The following is a 17438-nucleotide window of genomic DNA, read 5'->3' as shown; positions in this document are numbered from 1 at the left end:
TGTAAATACAAACCCTTCACCAAACACCCAAATACCAAAACCAAATTACCAAAAAAAAACACCAAAAGTGCAACGATCTTACAAAAACAAAATTAAACAACAATAACAAAAGAATAATGAGTAGTTTTGGTTATTTAAATGTAATGTATTGATAAACTTTAAAAGTACAGCACTCTAGTCTCCTCACAAACCTAACAACCAGACTGAGCCAACAAGGACCTTCGAGCCTTCTGACACCCAAAGCGAAACGCGCACGTGATTGGACAGAAAGTGAAGGCTTGTTCGACTTGAACCGGCGCTGCGCAGACCGATCGGTTGATGACATCAAAGTACCGCGAGAGCGATTCAAAAGCATAAGGAGCCGTCTGCTCTCTAATCGCTCTCGCGGTACTTTGATGTCATCAACCGATCGGTCTGTGCAGCGCCGGTTCAAGTCGAACAAGCCTTGAGGCTTCGTTTGTCATCGATCACGTGACCTCTGGGAAACCAATACACACCCCAACACGGGGCTTCAATAGAAATTGCTTCGCTTTCGCAAAACGCACATCGAAGCTTCAGTGTCATACGTAACATCACTAATGCAGTGTCCTCCTGTCGCCGACATTACTCTTGGTAACCTCAAACCACGCCATCAAAAGGCAGAAAGGAGAACGTAAAAGGAAAGTATCACAATCATATTCAAAACCAAAAAGCAACAGGGTTATGACGGTAACAGAAAAGAATGAGCGTATTAAGAAACAACAAAGCAGAGCGCCAGGAAAACAAATTTCTGTGGACGCACAACCACAGGGACTTAACAAAAACAATAAACCTGCTTTCCATTGATGTCTTTCGTGGGTTAAATTGTTCACTGAGAACAAAGAATTTCTCTTTTTTCCTGTAACTTAAACTTGGGGGAGGAATTCATGATGTGAAGTACTTAAATGCTTGGCTTGGTTTTCTAAAAGCCTATTCATGGTCAAGTGTTAACAAAAAGCCTGCAAAAAGATCTGACATTATTTGAATTAAAAGTCTATAGTCTAGTTCTAACCTCTGGTTTTGCAGGCTGTACACTTTTGCCAAAATGAAACACCCAGAGTATTTAGGGGCCAAGCTCTGAATGGGCTGTAGCCCCTATTGGAATTGTTGTTGGTGTTCTTTATTTTTATTCCCTGTTCTAAAAAAATAAATAAATGTACACGTATACACCTGATTCCTCTCATCATGCTGATCACATTCAACATCTTACATAAGACTCCACCCATTATGAAAAGTATAGTATTCAGTTTTTTTCTAAAGTGGCAGCTTTAACTGAAGGTTCGCTAAAAGGATTAGTAAATTCTTCTTAACCTACACATTAGCACGGATAAACAGACCACAGAATAAGGTGGACTGCTACAAAGTTATCGACTACGCCAACCCAGGACCTATTTCCAAGGAAATGCCTTTCACATTAGAGCAAGGCTCACTGGCTCATTACAACGGAGTCAGGTATCAGACATGGGTTGAGTAGTATAAATAGAAAATTTTATTTACAATCAGTAAAAATATCCAATTTTATTTAACAACAAAAACACCAACAAATCAAAGAAATCAAATACACACACAGACATTAGGCTACCACTTCAGAATTGGGTACTTGCACTCGACAGGAAGGACACAGTAATCATACGTGCACACTCACACCACACCACGGCACGCCACACCTCACTATGAGAATAGCACAGACGCTATCAGACGCTTACAGGAAGACGCTTATCCTCTGCAGCTGACCGCCCCCAATTCTGAAGGAAAAATAAGACAGAATGACACAAAACACATATGCCAAAGCATTTATAAAAAATTTAAAAAAAACATTAATCAGGACGACATGAGTGGCGTGTGGTGATAGGCAGTGAACACTTGACCAGAAATTTTGGGGTTTGAATCCCATATGGTGAAATGTCCAAAATATTACTGATATGCTGAGTACATTCAAGACTGTATTTGGCTCTCTATTGAAACTGTTGCTTTCTGTCATTTGAATGTAACAAATCTTGTCTAAAAAATTTAATTCTCACTGTGAATATCACTTTTCATATCAAAACGGAAGTCTTGCCATCTCTGCAACACATTATGCTTAGCTACAGAATACTTGGCCCTGTGACTGCTGCTTACTATAGGCTATTTGTTTTTCTTTCATCTGGCCTAATTAGATGATGTTGTGTTTCCTTGAACAACATGTACTGAATTTTTTGAATGGCTGATGATTATATCAATTATACTGTCAGTATCTAAACAATCCTCCACCAAGAAAGAACAAAATATAACATTGTGTTGCACAAAACAAAAATCCTCATATTTTACAATCTTTGATGGTTCTTCCGTGTTGCATATAAAAAATAAAGATACATTGATGGAGTCTGACTCAAGTTTGGCTCAAATAAGTAAAGAAAAATATGTAAGTATTAACTAATGGATACTAAATCAATATGAAAATTACAAGTCATTTTATAAATAACAGCACAGCTGGTTATGACAATGGTGAGGTGCTACTGAAGTCTTTGTAAGAGTAAACTTAAGGGAACTGCTCTGAATGATTCAGTGAGTGAGTGAGTCCTACTTCAGTGGATCTCTGGTGCATAAAACAACAAAGCAAACTAAGAGATTAAAGATACATCTACACAACACCATGAAAAAATGCAAATGATACAGCATTTTATTACTATTTGACCTTTGAAGTTGGTATTCGCCTTTTATTAATACAAACATTTCTAGAAGAGAACAGGAGAGTTGTCACATTAACAAACTTTATCACGTCAAAACGTAGTCTATAAAAATAATTTGTCCTATTTATAATTTGAAAACACACATTAAAGCTTACTTGAACAGACACTTCTCTTTAAAATGACTTGCACGTGGTCCAGTGAATATTGCGATTCAGATTCGTGATTCTTGAAATGAAAAATTCAGATGAAGCATCTGAATTTGTGAACCGCTTTTATTCAAAAGAACTGAAATAATGAAAAGATTTTATCCTGCTGTACTTTGTTATAGTATAGCACCGTACTTCTTAAAACATTCATTGGTGTAAAAACCTTAATTTGCTTTTGCAGCCAGCAATCATTTAATGCATAGACTGTGTGCAAGTGAATGCCACTTCATATTACTCTTAATTAACTATCCTAATAAACTTACATTTAAAAAGGGAAAGATATAGATTTCTATCTCCATAAGCACTCTATAATTATTAAAAAGAAAGAATAAAAACCATAAAAACTACAACTTCTTCTGCTGAAAAATGAATCAACCACCCTTTTCATTTCGGCTAAAGTGTAATACAAAACACCAAATCATTTTCTTGAGAGGTGACAAGGTGTAGAGAAAAAGTTAATTCATTGATTAAAAACCAAATTGATTACATCAATTCCAGCAAGCTATTATCCTTTAAAATTAACCACACACCCTGTTCTTTTGTTTATGGGCTTCCCTGAAGAGAGGAATTTGTCTTTCCACATTGCAAATGTGGGTTTTGTATTTCATCCCACATCAAAAAAATCATGTGCGGCAGAAATCTGTGGACTAAAAGGATTTCTCTGTAATAGCAAGGGTGAAATTTGTCAACGTTCTCAGCTGGGACATGTAGACCAGCGGTTCTTACACCAAAGTGGGATGTAGGTTTGAGGCCAGCCTTTTCCAAACACATTCCCATGTAAACATCATCAATGGGCAGTATAATTATAGAGTGAGACATGTTGTAGATTGTTCTTGCCGTGAAGCCTGAGAGAAGAAAGCCTCCTCCACCACAGTAAGGAGGATATATCTCAGACTCCTGAACCTGCACCGGGACAAAGTATTTACTTGAAGAGTGTCTGATAGGCCCTACGTTCTGGATGAGGTGCCCGGTAAAGAGATGTTTACTTCCATCATTGTCCTCTTGACCTTGAAGATACTCAATCATGTTAAACGTATTGGCAAAGATGTCATCGTCCCCGTTTAAGAGAAATCTAGCCTGTGGGCACCATCTTTCCATCCACTCTAAGAAAAGGATCTGCTTCAGTGTGAGGTTAAAGAATGAATCATTGAAGTCCCACTGTAAAATGTCCTTGTTCTCATTGTTCTCCAGCTTCAATAGCTTATTCATCCTGCGCTTCTCGAAGCCAGTTTTAGTTGTTCCGATTATGAAGACTCTACGGATCCACACACTTTTGTGCAGTCGTTCCTTAGCCCATGTTTTCCGCAGGACTTCTCGCCGCTCGTAGTTTTCTGGAGAACTCTTGATGACCAGCAGAAGGAAGACATCTGCAGAGTTCAGGGGTCCGCCACACTTATTAGGCAGGTCGAGCAGCATGGGAAAATTCCTACAGTGTCGGTAAAGCAGGAAGTCTTGGATATGACCTGGCAGAGTAGAAAATCCAGCCACATTATAAGCCGACATATTTTGCTGACAATGTGAAGACAACGGCTGGAAAATTTTGGATCTGGGCAAATGGATTTGATGACGAAGCATCTCATAGGTGTCTTTGCTTTTTGATGTCACGTCGTCTTCAATGTCATTTTTGTTCATAATAATGAAGAGGCACACAGCACCTGTGAGAATTAATGCTAATGTCTCTCTGTTTTTCTTTCGCATCTTTGCATCTGTTTAGGAAAAGAGACACAATTCACAGTATGAACAAAAAAGTTCTCTCAACAAGGATTTTTCAGACATAATTACAAAATATGAATTCAAGGCTGGTCATGAAACTGGATTAATGAAAGGGACAGTTTAGCTAAAAATTTAAATTCTGTCATTTACTCGGAAGATATTTTATTGGGGGGTTGGATATATATATATATATATATATATATATATATATATATATATATATATATATAATCTTTATTACTATGATTATATAATGTGCAGAAGTTTTTTTTTTTTTTTGGTTGTTGTTTGGAATAATATATTGTCTATATAAAATATCTAATTTTGTGTACTGAACGGGGTTGGATTAACAGTCCCACTTTCATTATATCATGAATTGAAAATCATTACAATTACAAGTTATGTTTTGTAGAAAGAGATTTTTCATTTTGAACTCTATTCATATTTTATTCTGCTCTTCTCATGACAGCTGTATGAGACATGTAAAAGACAACTGTGTCTAATGTCAACAACGCGTATTTATACGAAATGTGTATTTTTCTTTTTTTTCTTTTTCGTATTTGTAGCACAATTTGTCACTCTGTTAAACTATTACAGTCAATCATGTGTAGAAGTTGTATCAGTGCTCTGTGCCCTGTGTGGATGTAGTTTTCATGTTCTGTTCCAGTGAAGCCCTGACAAAAAATAATCAACCCCAGTGTGTCACAGATAATGACTTTAAATGACCTAATTTCCGGAAAAGAACAGAATACCATGGTCGGATGCAAATTTCTGTACTGTTAACTGATTCGAAACTTGTGGGAAAGGAATCAACTGATTATCCGTATGACTATAAATACTAGTTCAAGTCAGGTTTAAAACAACATGAGGATTTTCAGAATTTCAGAACACACATCAACGTCCTTAAATTCTTGGCAACAAAATTTCTGGAGTTGATCATCTGTCTCAGATTCAATTGCATGCAGACCTTTGGTTTGAGGAATGTTGAAACTCAACAATAAAAATGCACTGCACTACACATGGAAACAACAGCACACAGGAGAACCTCAGCATTTCCAGCTTAAAACATTAAAAGTTTACAGGTCACATTTTGGGAACATTACAGGCCGAACATTCAGTATTGCTTATCATTAATAATCCTAAATTTATTTTTGGGAAAACATAACACTGTTATAAATTATATATAGAAGCTAGCAGCCAATAACTAATTTGCTCTTCATGCTTGGTTTTGGATTCACTATAATGACACTCCTAAATGATTTACACACCTTCAATTATTTCTCCCCTGATGAGAAAGTATGCAGTATAATTAGATTATATAATAGATTAGATAGATTATATTTTCCCATGAGGTGTGTAAATTTTTATATATTCAGCTCTGAACAAAAATTAAGAGACCACTACAAAATCAGCAATTTCTCTGGATCTACTATACTATAAAAAAAAAAATTTATATGAACTACTGACAACATTTCTTCCAAATTTCAAGTGAAAACTGCAGCAGCATCAGAAGAAAAGGACATCGTGTTTGCATTTATTGACAGATTGTGGACATCTACATCTGTGTAGTTCTTTGTTATAAATGCAGTTTATACATAATATCATGCGGCAGCAATTCAAGATGGTTTCCCAGCCACTGTAAAATCTGGGCTTATTTATTTATTTGTTTTATGAAACTTTTATCTAAATGGCCTGAGAACTTCAATGAATATCGAGTCAGTAAACATCAAGGCAGTTCACTAGTGTAATAGCGTAAGCTTCTGTTGTTGTACGTCACACGCATAGGTCACACGCATCACACACATGACCAGCGTCGGCAAATAGTGAGCCTATGTGTGACATAGCTCTACGCAATCACACTACGTTAACTGACTAGAGGCCCACAGAGAAGGAAATGAATAGTTGAAATAAAGTCGTTATTTTTGTTTGTTTTTGCGAACAAAAAGTATTCTCGTCGCTTGATAAACTTAAGATTGAGCCACTGTAGTCACTTGGACTATTTTAACGATGTCTTTAATAAATTTTCGGGGCTGGCAAGTTTCAATCCCTTAGAAGCCTATGGAGGAGTGATCCAGCTCTCAGATTTCAATAAAAATATCTTAATTCGTGTTCCGAAGATGAACGAAGGTCTTACGGGGTTGGAACAACATGAGGGTAAGTAATTACTGACAGAATTTTCATTTTTGGGTGAACTATCCCTTTAATGAATGAAAATAATAATTGTATACTTAAAGTTGATTTTACTGCACAAATGTAGTATCGTAGTATCTGTAAAATATTAGTGTTTAAAACTTTTTCATATTAAAAAATATATATAAATAATTTTTTTTTTTAAATTACCCACATATTACCAATAAGGTTTGTCAATTATGTGATGAATATTAGCCAGTTATTTAAAATGATTAGAAATTAATTAAATATTCAGGGATTGACTTGATGTGTACTTGTTTAGTGTAGAACCTACTGCACCTACCTAGGCATACTTGTTCATGCCTACCCTATACCAACAATATCTGTAATTAAATTATTATTCTTTTTTATAATAAGTGGCTGAGCCACCCTAATATTGAAATCCTAGAATCGCCGCTGCTATAGCCTATTTATTAAGACAGGCTTAACGGTGGCTCTGTTTATGCAACTGATCATATAAAAATAAAAAAAATAGCTTGCAGCAACATGGAAAAAAAGAACTATGAACTAATTCATTTTTTGGAACCGTCAACTTAGTTCAAAATTGTGAAGTATGAACTATGAACTGAACTAGTTCATTTTAAAATTTGTGAACTGAACTTTGAACTAGTTCATGCTTTCTTTCCCAACACTGTCATATTGATACACTAGCGTAGTCAGAATAGCGTCTCTGGGTGTGCATAAGAAAAACTGGGTATGCCACATTTTTTGTCAGATTAATGTGCAATTAATGTGATTAATTATTAGTGATTAATAATCACTAACTTTAGAGAATAGACTGGGCTGATGTGTAAAACTATAGTCAGGATCGGCACATAAACATAATACTATATAAAATATAACTCAGGGCTCAACATTAAGGCTTTACATGAGCTTGTCGTTCGAACAAGTAAATCGATCATACACTTGTCCAAGTACAAAAATTGCTTGTCCAGAAATTTTTTTTTTTTGTGTGTTGTAAATACAATTTATTCTGAAGCAATATTCTCATCAGTGTTCAGTCAGCTTTTACATAGGCTATGTAAATCTGCAAATCTGTTACCAATCAAATTAATTAATTTACACTGTGATACTACAACTGAGTTATTGAGTCATTTATTGAAATGATTCGTTCAAACGGCTGAATAGTTCAGGAATGGGGCAGTTGTTTAATCGGTCATTGATTCTTTGACTCAACTGATTCATTCAAAGCGCTGAATCATTCAGTAATGCAGTTATGTTTTCCGGTGAGATGCGCTGTGGTTCTATTCTGCTGTGATCTTTGTTTTGAACTATTTTTGCTGGTCAAATAGAACAAAAACATTCAATATTGTGTCTAAAATGTAAGTGACTTGATATTAACTATTGTTTATTGAACTGTCATATGAAATCAGTGTCACATTTTCTCAGCACTCGTGTGATTTTGCTTAACTGTATCATATGTTATAAATATAAAAACTCCACATTAATTTTTTAACCGCTGTATGTATGTTCATTAAGTTTGTTTGTGTGAACTGCGCTCATTGTTTCCATTTCTCCCCACGAGGCTGTGAGAGCCTCAACAGCACAACTTTATTAGCCTACCGTCAGACAGCGGCTGTTTGCGGATTGTTTGGCAGTCCAAATGTCGGCAGATATTTTTTTTTACGATAATAATTTAAACATTAAAATACATTTTAAATGTACACATATTGTAAGTAAACAACAATAGTCCAAGTTTAGAAAAACATTTTTATTAAGACTTTAAAAAATAATTCTGCATCTATTTTTAGGTTTGCCAGCTGCGACTGTGGGTGGCACCGGCACACCCTGGCATACCCGTGGCTACGCCTATGTATTGATAACAACAGACAAACACGGAAGGTTAACTGGGGTTAAAATTATGTTTTTTTTTAAAAGGTATAAATCATTTCTATCGACCTGAACATCAGAATAACGGATTATATAGAGCTGGGTAAGTCTGGAAAATCCACCATTCTCCTTCTGTTTAACTGGAAACTACACGGTTACTATCGTAACCTCAGTTCCCTGAGAGAGGGAACGAGTATTGCGTAGCTATACGCAGTGGGGAAACTCCTTTTCCTCGATTTACTGAAGCCTACATGTAAAACGCATTTGCAGCTGCACAGCTAGCACTCTGAGCGTCTGGCACTCTCATAGGATGTGCTGCAGCAACTGCACATCCAATGGCGCGGGCGACTCTGACGTGCGACCAATGAGCTAGCCCAACGTCAGAGCCCACCGAGGGGGCGTGGCCTAGCCTATATAGCCCCCCGAATTAGCCATTATAGCAGGTTTATACGACTGAAGCGACAACTTCACTAGTTACTATAGTGCGGCCGGCTACGCAATACTCGTTCCCTCTCTCAGGGAACTGAGGTTACGATAGTAACCGAGTAGTTCCCTTTCGAACGGTCACTTCGTATTGCATAGCTATACGCAGTGGTGACGCCATGCAAAACGCCGCACCCTAAGTAACTGGTTGCCCTGCAACTCAGGACCCCTGAGCTAACAGAACAAGCCAGAACCCAACAAATATATTTATATACATAACAGACCAGACACTGTCGGGCCTGAAAAATATATATGAGTCACTACAACTGACAGAGTATACTAACAAAACCAGACACCGTCGGGATTATTAGCACAATTTTATAACCGGCCTAAGCGGGTTTTATATATATATGTATATGATTATGCACAGTAATCTTTGTAGACAGGACCAGACACCGATGGGTCTTAATCATTGTCTGAATGTTTCCTGAAGAACTGAAAAGCTCTTAAACCTATTGTTGCGCCAGTGCAAGTCATGCAGATTTGAACAAAAAAAAATCAAGTGCAAATACAAAAATAAGACGAGTAAAGAAAACGGGGTATTTAATAATCACCCTTTATTTAAATATATGAACACAGAAACCCGCTGTTAACAGGTTAATGTCACATTTCCCATTCCATGACTAGTAAAATAATCGCAATTTACTCTGTAAAATAGCGTAATCCGCAGGGGGATGGACACGGAGATGGGTAAAAAGGTTGCAGATTGGGTTTAAGGGGGTCGCACACCGGACGAGAAGCGTAGCTCCGCGCTGCGTGTAGCACACCGGACACGCACTTTCTCAGTTTATGGCCAGCAATATTGTTATGTTTAAGGACATTATGAAATTAAGATAATGTCTGTACTATGTTATGATTATACTGTACAATTAAATACAATAATTGCTAAGTCTGCAGTCTGAACACTTTCCCTCAGTCAGAGCGCATCCGTTAACTGAATGAATTGAGAATCTCACCTGAAAATCCGAGCCGTTGCTGGGCGCTGCGCACAGACGCTGAATGGTGCCGTCGTTGTGTGTGTAAACTCGTCCTTCGGTGTGTGTAAAATCATACAAAATAATGTGTTCGAATTTTAAAGACGTGGCACTGCGCTTCTCGTCCGGTGTGCGACCCCCTTTAAGGTGCTGTTTTCTTTGAAGCCAAAGAACTCCCATACTGGCGAGCTTACTTTTCTCTGGTGTGGACAGTGTTTCACTCTCTCGCTCAGACGATATTCTTCTCAGAGTGGATGCGTGGGCTCGCTCTGCGTCTTCTTCTTATTTGATAAGTGTCAGCGGGTGCAATACAGCCACCAGGTGTAGGTCAACCAGGTTCTGGCGCTGGAGTATTTACGTGTCATGTTATCATAAGGGTCCTATTCATTTTAAACATTGTGGTTATCGCCAATACCGATATATTGTCACACTCTAAATTAACACAATGTCGATATTTCATGCTTTGAATACCACGATTATCGTCAATACAGGTATAATGCGACACCCCTACTTGACACCTATAGGGCAAACCTGACCCACTGATGTATAGGCCATAGAAATGGCATCCACTATCCATCTAGACAGTCCATCTTCAGGGCCCTAAGGACCGTGGAGAGGTCCCAAGGCGGCACCGAAGGGGGTCTGGAGGGGTTAATCCTCCTAGCGCCTTTCAGAAACCTTACCACCAGGTAATTTCTTCCCAGTTAGTGGCCAGCCACCAAAGCATGATGCGCTGCGATGGCTGCCAAATAAACTTTGAGCGTGGACGGGGTGCGGCCCGCGTCCAGTAGCTCCTGCAGAAAGGAGAGTACCACAGATACCTCAAATGGCTCTGAGTCTACTTGATTTTTCGAGCACCAGCTGGAAAAACCCGACCACTTCAAAGCATACAGGCGCAGAGTAGACGGGGCCATTGCTTCAGAGATAGTGCTCAAGATTCTGTCAGGAAGGACCCCGGGTACCCGTTTAGGGGCCACACATGGAGGGCCCATAAATCGGGTCGGGGATGCCATATCGTTCCGTTGGCCTGTGTGAGGAGATCCTTCCTCATTGGAACAGGCCAGGGGATCGTGTCTGACAACTGAACCAGCTCCGGAAACCACGGTCTGGATTTCCAGAGAGGAGCCACCAGAAGGACTGGGCATCTGCTCTCCCTGACCCGTTCGATGACCTGTGGGATCATCGAAAAAGGGGGAAAAGTATAAAGGGGGCGGCTGGGCAAGGGATGAGCCAGTGCGTCCCTTTTCTTCGAGAAGAACACCCTGCAGTGGGTGTTTGCTCTCGAAGCGAAAAGGTCGACTTCGGCCTCGCCAAACATCTCCCATATTAGACTGACCATCTGAGGGTTCAGGGACCACTCGCTTAGGGGAGCGTTGCCCCGTGAGAGCATATCCGCGCCCAGATTTTGGACGCCCGGGATGTGCGCTGCTCTCAGAGAGCTCAGACTGGCTTGTGCCCACAGGAGGAGTTCCCTCGCCATAGCATGCAGGTTGCCTGACCTGATGCCACCCTGGCGATTTATGTAGGCCACCACTGACATGTTGTCCGTACGGACTAGGACGTGGTGACCCCTGAGGTTTGAAAGAAAAGCTTTCAGGGCCGAACCAACTGCTTTCATTTCCAGACAATTGATATGTAAGCTCTGCTCCGTGCTCGACCAGAGGCCGGAGGCAGGCTTGCCCTCGTGCAGCGCTCCCCAACCTAGGTTGGACGCGTCTGTAAAAACCACCTTCCTCCTGGAAACTACCCCCATGGTCACCCCCATGTGGTACCAGTCCTGAGCCCGCCAGAGAATCGGTGTTCTTAAACACCTGTAATTCACCATAATGCGCAGGCTGTTTGACTGCCATGCATGGGTTGGCACACGGCGTTTCAGCCAGTGCTGCAGCGGGCGCATGCGCAGTAATCCCAAGTGGAGTACTGACGATGCAGCTGCCATTAGACCAAGCAGTTTCTGAAATTTCTTCAGAGGCGCGCACTCGTGCGCCCTGAATGCAGCCGCCAGTGTCTGTATAGAGAGCGCGCGCTCTTGAGTGAGCCGCGCTTTCATTGTCACCGAGTCTAAAACCGTGCCCAGAAGGACAACAGTCTGGCTGGGGGTCAGTTTGCTCTTGGTCACATTGATTGTGAGCCCCAGGTATTTTAGATGGCTGAGAATCAAATCCCTGTGAACTATCAGTTCGTCTCTCGACTGCGCCAGCACCAGCCAGTCGTCGAGATAATTCAGCACGCGCACTCCCTGACTTTTCAGTGGGGAGAGCGCTGCATCCATACATTTTGTGAATGTGCGGTGTGCCAGGGACAGACCGAACGGCAGAACAGTGTATTGATATGCCCTCCCCTCGAATCTCAAGAATGGCCTGTGACGAGGGTCGATCTGAATATGAAAATATGCATCTTTCAGATCCATTGTAACAAACCAATCACCCAGGCGAACTTGCGCGAGAATTCGTTTGAGTGTTAACATTTTGAAGTTAATTTTTTTGTTTAATCTTTTTAATCTTTAATTTTGAAGTTTAATCTTTAATTTCAAAGGCAGAATGTATATCACGCTCTGTATATCGTCCCCTTGGAATTATAAGGTTCTATCTGCGTTCTGAGCAGTTTTGAGATATTGAGCTTCAAAGTTTTTGCATTACATATAGGAAAATTTATATGGGGAACAAGTTTCTTTCAAACATGAAAATAACAGGGACCCTAAATGTATTCTAAATGTACAATATCAAAATCCTCTCAAATTTGTAAATGGGTTTTTTTGGAATGGGTCAAACGCAGATAGAACCTTCTAATTCTAAAAAAACACTTTTCGCTTAGAATTATAAGGTTCTATCTGCCAAAACATTATTTGAACATTAAATATAAAATTAATGTTGTAACAATGTCTCAACATGTGTTAGAAAGTAAAATTGTATCCTTTCTATGACATTTATTTCATATTTTTTAGCACTTCCATGTATTTAGGACATTTCAAATTAAGCAAGGTAGGTCTAAATATTTTGTCCAGTGCAGAATCTTAATTTTCGTTACCAATTTGGTGGGTAATTAAACACATTATTGCAGAAATTGTTACTTTAATCTTTCTTTTGTTTAGACAGAAAGCAGCTACTGTAATACATCTGAGCAGGACTTTATTCCAGCTAAAGTGGGCCAGGTGAAATGGCTTTCTCTCTAGACATCAGTATGGCTGAAATAACATGCTAACGTTTATTGTTGTAATTAAGACCCCATCAATGAAATTGTTAACTATTTGACCTTTAAGGCTTAAAATTGTAAAAATTAAGACATTTTAAGACTTTAAAAACTACAAGAAAATCGAAATGCTTCAGCAAATTAATTCATAAAGTTAAATAATCATTGAAAAATGATTCACTGACTATATGATCACAAAAAATGTCAGACTATTTTTTTAATCACACACACACACACACACTCTCTCTCTCTCACTCACACACACACAGTCACACACTTACACACACACACACAAACACACATTCACACACACACCAACACACTTTCACACACACACACACACACCAACACACTTTCACACACACACACACACACACACACACACACACACACACACACACACACACGCACACACACACACACACACACTCGCACACACACTCGCACACACACTCGCACACACACTCGCACACACACACACACACACACACACACACACACACACACACACACACACACACACACACACACTCGCACACACACACACACACACACCAACACACATTCACACACACACACACCAACACACTTTCACACACACACACACACACACACACACACACACACACACACACACACACACACACACACACACACACACACACACACACACACACACACACACACACACACACACACACACACACACACACTCACACACACACACACACACACACACACTCGCACACACACACACACACACACTCGCACACACACACACACACACACACACACACTCGCACACACACACTCACACACACACTCACACACACACACACACACTTTCACACACTTACACACACACACTTTCACACACTCGCGCACACACACACACTTGTATGTTAAATGTTTTTTTTTTAAATATTCATTTTACTCACTGCATATTTGTATAATTCAGATAATAATAACTATAATAATAATAGTTATTAATAATAACCTCATTCATAATTAATAATAATAACCAATACACTATAAAGAAAATGGCCAAATTGAAGCCACTTCATAACACTACACAATTTAGTGAATATTTAATTTACTGTAAATGTATAGCATTCTGCCTTTATGGGGTTTCTTTTTGTCTTCAAGGAAAAAGCCGGCGACATGACATATAAAGTTGATTCTGATTGGTCCTCTTCTGTGCATTCGAAGTGCTGATTGGCTCACGCAGATAGAACCTTATAGAGCCAAGTTAGAGTTCGATTTTGTAGATAGAACCTTTTTGTTTTTTCAATAAAAAGTCCCACAATGTACACAACTTAAAAAAAAACACATCACATAATGTAAATAAGTTGTCACAGAATAAGAATATGTGAATAACTCAATTTTGACAAAAATGTCAGATAGAACCTTATAATTCCAAGGGGACGATATGTTGCCTTATCGCTGGATATCCCAGAAAGTACAATTAAAGAATTGGATAAAATACTGTATGATTATATTTGGAGGAAAAAAACCCATTATCTCAAAAAAGATGTTATCACAGGATGTAGAGACCAAGGGGGTCTGGAAGTGTTGGATTTTCATACTATAAACAATACTTTTAAAATTAAATGGATTATAGAATTCTTGAAAAGCCCTGACAGCATCTGGAACGCTTTTCCATCATATTTGTTCAATACTCTTGGTGGCATAAATTTTCTACTGAAATGTAATTTTTCTATTGATAAAATTCCCTTTTAGCTGACTTCCACAAACAAGCTCTTCTATCTTGGATATTGATCTATAAACACAATTTTAGTCCACATAGATACTTTATTTGGAATAACAAAGAAATCCTTTATAAAAAGAAGTCTCTGTTTTGTCGGCCATGGTTTGATAGAGGAATTCTGTTGGTAGGACAGTTACTGAACAAAGATGGTTTGCTCATGTCATATTCAGAATTTCTTCAAAATTTTAACTTCCCAGTGACACCAAAAGAATACTCAGTAAGAAAAAATACACCAATAAATATATTAGAAATCAAATTTCGTGCTCAGTTACACCTGCTGCAAAGTGTTTTTGGTGTTCAACCATGGGTGATTTAAATTGGGAAAAGGCAAATACTACTATTTATAAATACTGTATTAATAATAAAATAAAAAAAGTTTCATTTAAAATTTTACATCAAATTTATCATGTTAAAGATACATTAAGAAGATTTAAGATAAACATAGAAGAGTCTTGTGTTTTTTGCCATCTATTAAGGAGACTATTTTTCATTTATTTTATCACTGTATATACACAAACAAATTTTGGTCTGATTTGGAAGAATAAATAATCACAAAATTAAACGTAAACATCAGATTCAATATTTTAATGTCATGTTATACTTTGATTCATGAGGTTTGTCCAAAAAAATAATTTTTGTTATTCAACTGTTTATCATCCTCGGAAAATACCATATTCACAAATGTAAATGGTCTAATTCACAACCTTGTTTTAAGGCATTTCATCTGGACTTTAAATCATATTACAAAACAATAGAAAACATGCAAAATATGAAGGCTATAAGAACATTTCATCTCCGGAAGGAACTGCATGATTTTTAATCTTTCCTTTCTATAATTATATTATGTTATTATCCTCTGGTCTGTACACTGTACATTTAATTTCTGTTGAGCAGATTACAGTATCTGTAGTGTTCTCTGTACCTATTGTCCTGTGTATTGTTCATAATAAAGTTCTTAAAAAAAAAAAAAAAACTATTTTGGCGTACATGCTACATGTAGCATGTTAATATTTAGTTAGGCCTATTTTAATTATCTACTTAGATAATCAATAATTTGCACTGAAATGCATTTTTAAAAAGGAAACTCCCATCTCCCAGCTAACTGTAAATAATGATTAAAAAAGCTTTGTTAGACACATTATTTAACTGTAGGCTACAACACATTGAAACAGCATTAATGTAGAGTAGCAGTTTGAGATGGATTGCAGAAGTAAAATCGTTAAAGAGGAAGTTTTAAAAAACCAAAGTTGTTGCACTTTACTGTCCGGATATCAAAACGTTATTATTATTGTTGTCTATTAATTTCAATATAAAGGGAACCGTAGTTATTTTCTCTCATTTACAAAACTGTTTCGTTCAATTTGACACACAATAGCTTACATAAGAGAATCATAATTTCAACATGGTAATACCATGTTAAAATTAAGAATAGCCCTTATTAGATTTAGCTATAAAACAGTAACAATACATTCTTGTCGTCGCATTAGGTTTGTTTTCTAACGGCAGCGATCGACAAAACGTAAACCAAAATTTGGTTGGAGTAAATAGTCACCTAAACGAAGCAGATAGAAACCATATTTATCTTACCTGATCGTTAACTTCGGACACCGTCTAAACAAGTAAGCCTATTTTAGGTTTTGTTCATGTCAAAAACCACCTCCACCCTGTATTCACTGCTCAAACTCTCTCCTCCTAACGAAGAAATAAACTTGAGCCTCTGTGGTACTGCTATCTCTCTAGAGGAAAGTGAAATCATTAAGAAAGAGAGTGTCTCAAAACCTGCTGTGCTGCCTACCTACACAGCATGATGACCAACACCATCAAGGTTGCCAGCTAACTGGTTAATCATTTGTTTAAACAAAAACAAAAAATGGTAAAAAAAAAAAAATGGAGATACTCAAACCCTTGCAAAAACGCTTTTCCTTTAAAACATGATTGCTCTGTGCAGTGTACTAACGTAATAAAATACTTTGAAACCTATATAATAAAAGCAATATACAATAAAGTGATTTCAGAAAAATTCAGCTTTGTTATATATTGGTCCTGGAACAACAATCCTGTGGATTCAGGAACATGTGGAACTAGGGGACATCTGTTTATACTAAAGTGAATGCAAGTTAAGTTACACAAAGAGGATGTGTAACAGGATGTGCATGCAGGAGCAATAGACCCCTCCCCTAAAGGGCCCCAAAAGTGAGACAGAAACCGTTTAAATTGAAAATCAAATAAGAGATGCTTCAGTAGACTTAATAAGCTGCCTTTGTATGGGAACAATTCATCACGTAATAAATTGCCTGCCTGTCTGCTAATCTTTAACATGTTTGCATCACATACTCATTTTGGAGTGGCTATCGGCCATGTAAACTGTGAAAATGACAGACTTCTCTCTGATGAAGTA

The 17438-nt window shown here is 38.1% G+C and overlaps 1 protein-coding gene across 1 annotated transcript; it reads right to left on the bottom strand.

The window, feature by feature from the left end:
- Positions 1–1484: 1484 nt before the first annotated feature.
- On the bottom strand, positions 1485–16997 carry LOC143731980 (N-acetyllactosaminide beta-1,3-N-acetylglucosaminyltransferase 3-like). The gene is made up of 2 exons (XM_077222600.1): positions 16628–16997; positions 1485–4599 (listed from the first exon to the last, which is right to left on the bottom strand). Exon 2 carries the CDS (start codon positions 4589–4591, stop codon positions 3437–3439), a length of 1155 nt encoding a protein of 384 aa, XP_077078715.1. The 5' UTR covers positions 4592–4599; positions 16628–16997; the 3' UTR covers positions 1485–3436.
- Positions 16998–17438: the final 441 nt, after the last annotated feature.

This window comes from Siphateles boraxobius, unplaced genomic scaffold (genome assembly GCF_051911475.1).
Source record: "Siphateles boraxobius isolate OS27281-9 unplaced genomic scaffold, OSU_SipBor_1 9, whole genome shotgun sequence".
Classification (NCBI taxonomy): Eukaryota; Metazoa; Chordata; class Actinopteri; order Cypriniformes; family Leuciscidae; genus Siphateles; species Siphateles boraxobius.
This window is presented reverse-complemented; position numbering and strand designations above follow the sequence as displayed.

Bases quoted from the DNA above. Each gene is read 5' to 3' on its own strand.
- LOC143731980 (XM_077222600.1), bottom strand. From the start codon at position 4,591: ATGCGAAAGAAAAACAGAGAGACATTAGCATTAATTCTCACAGGTGCT.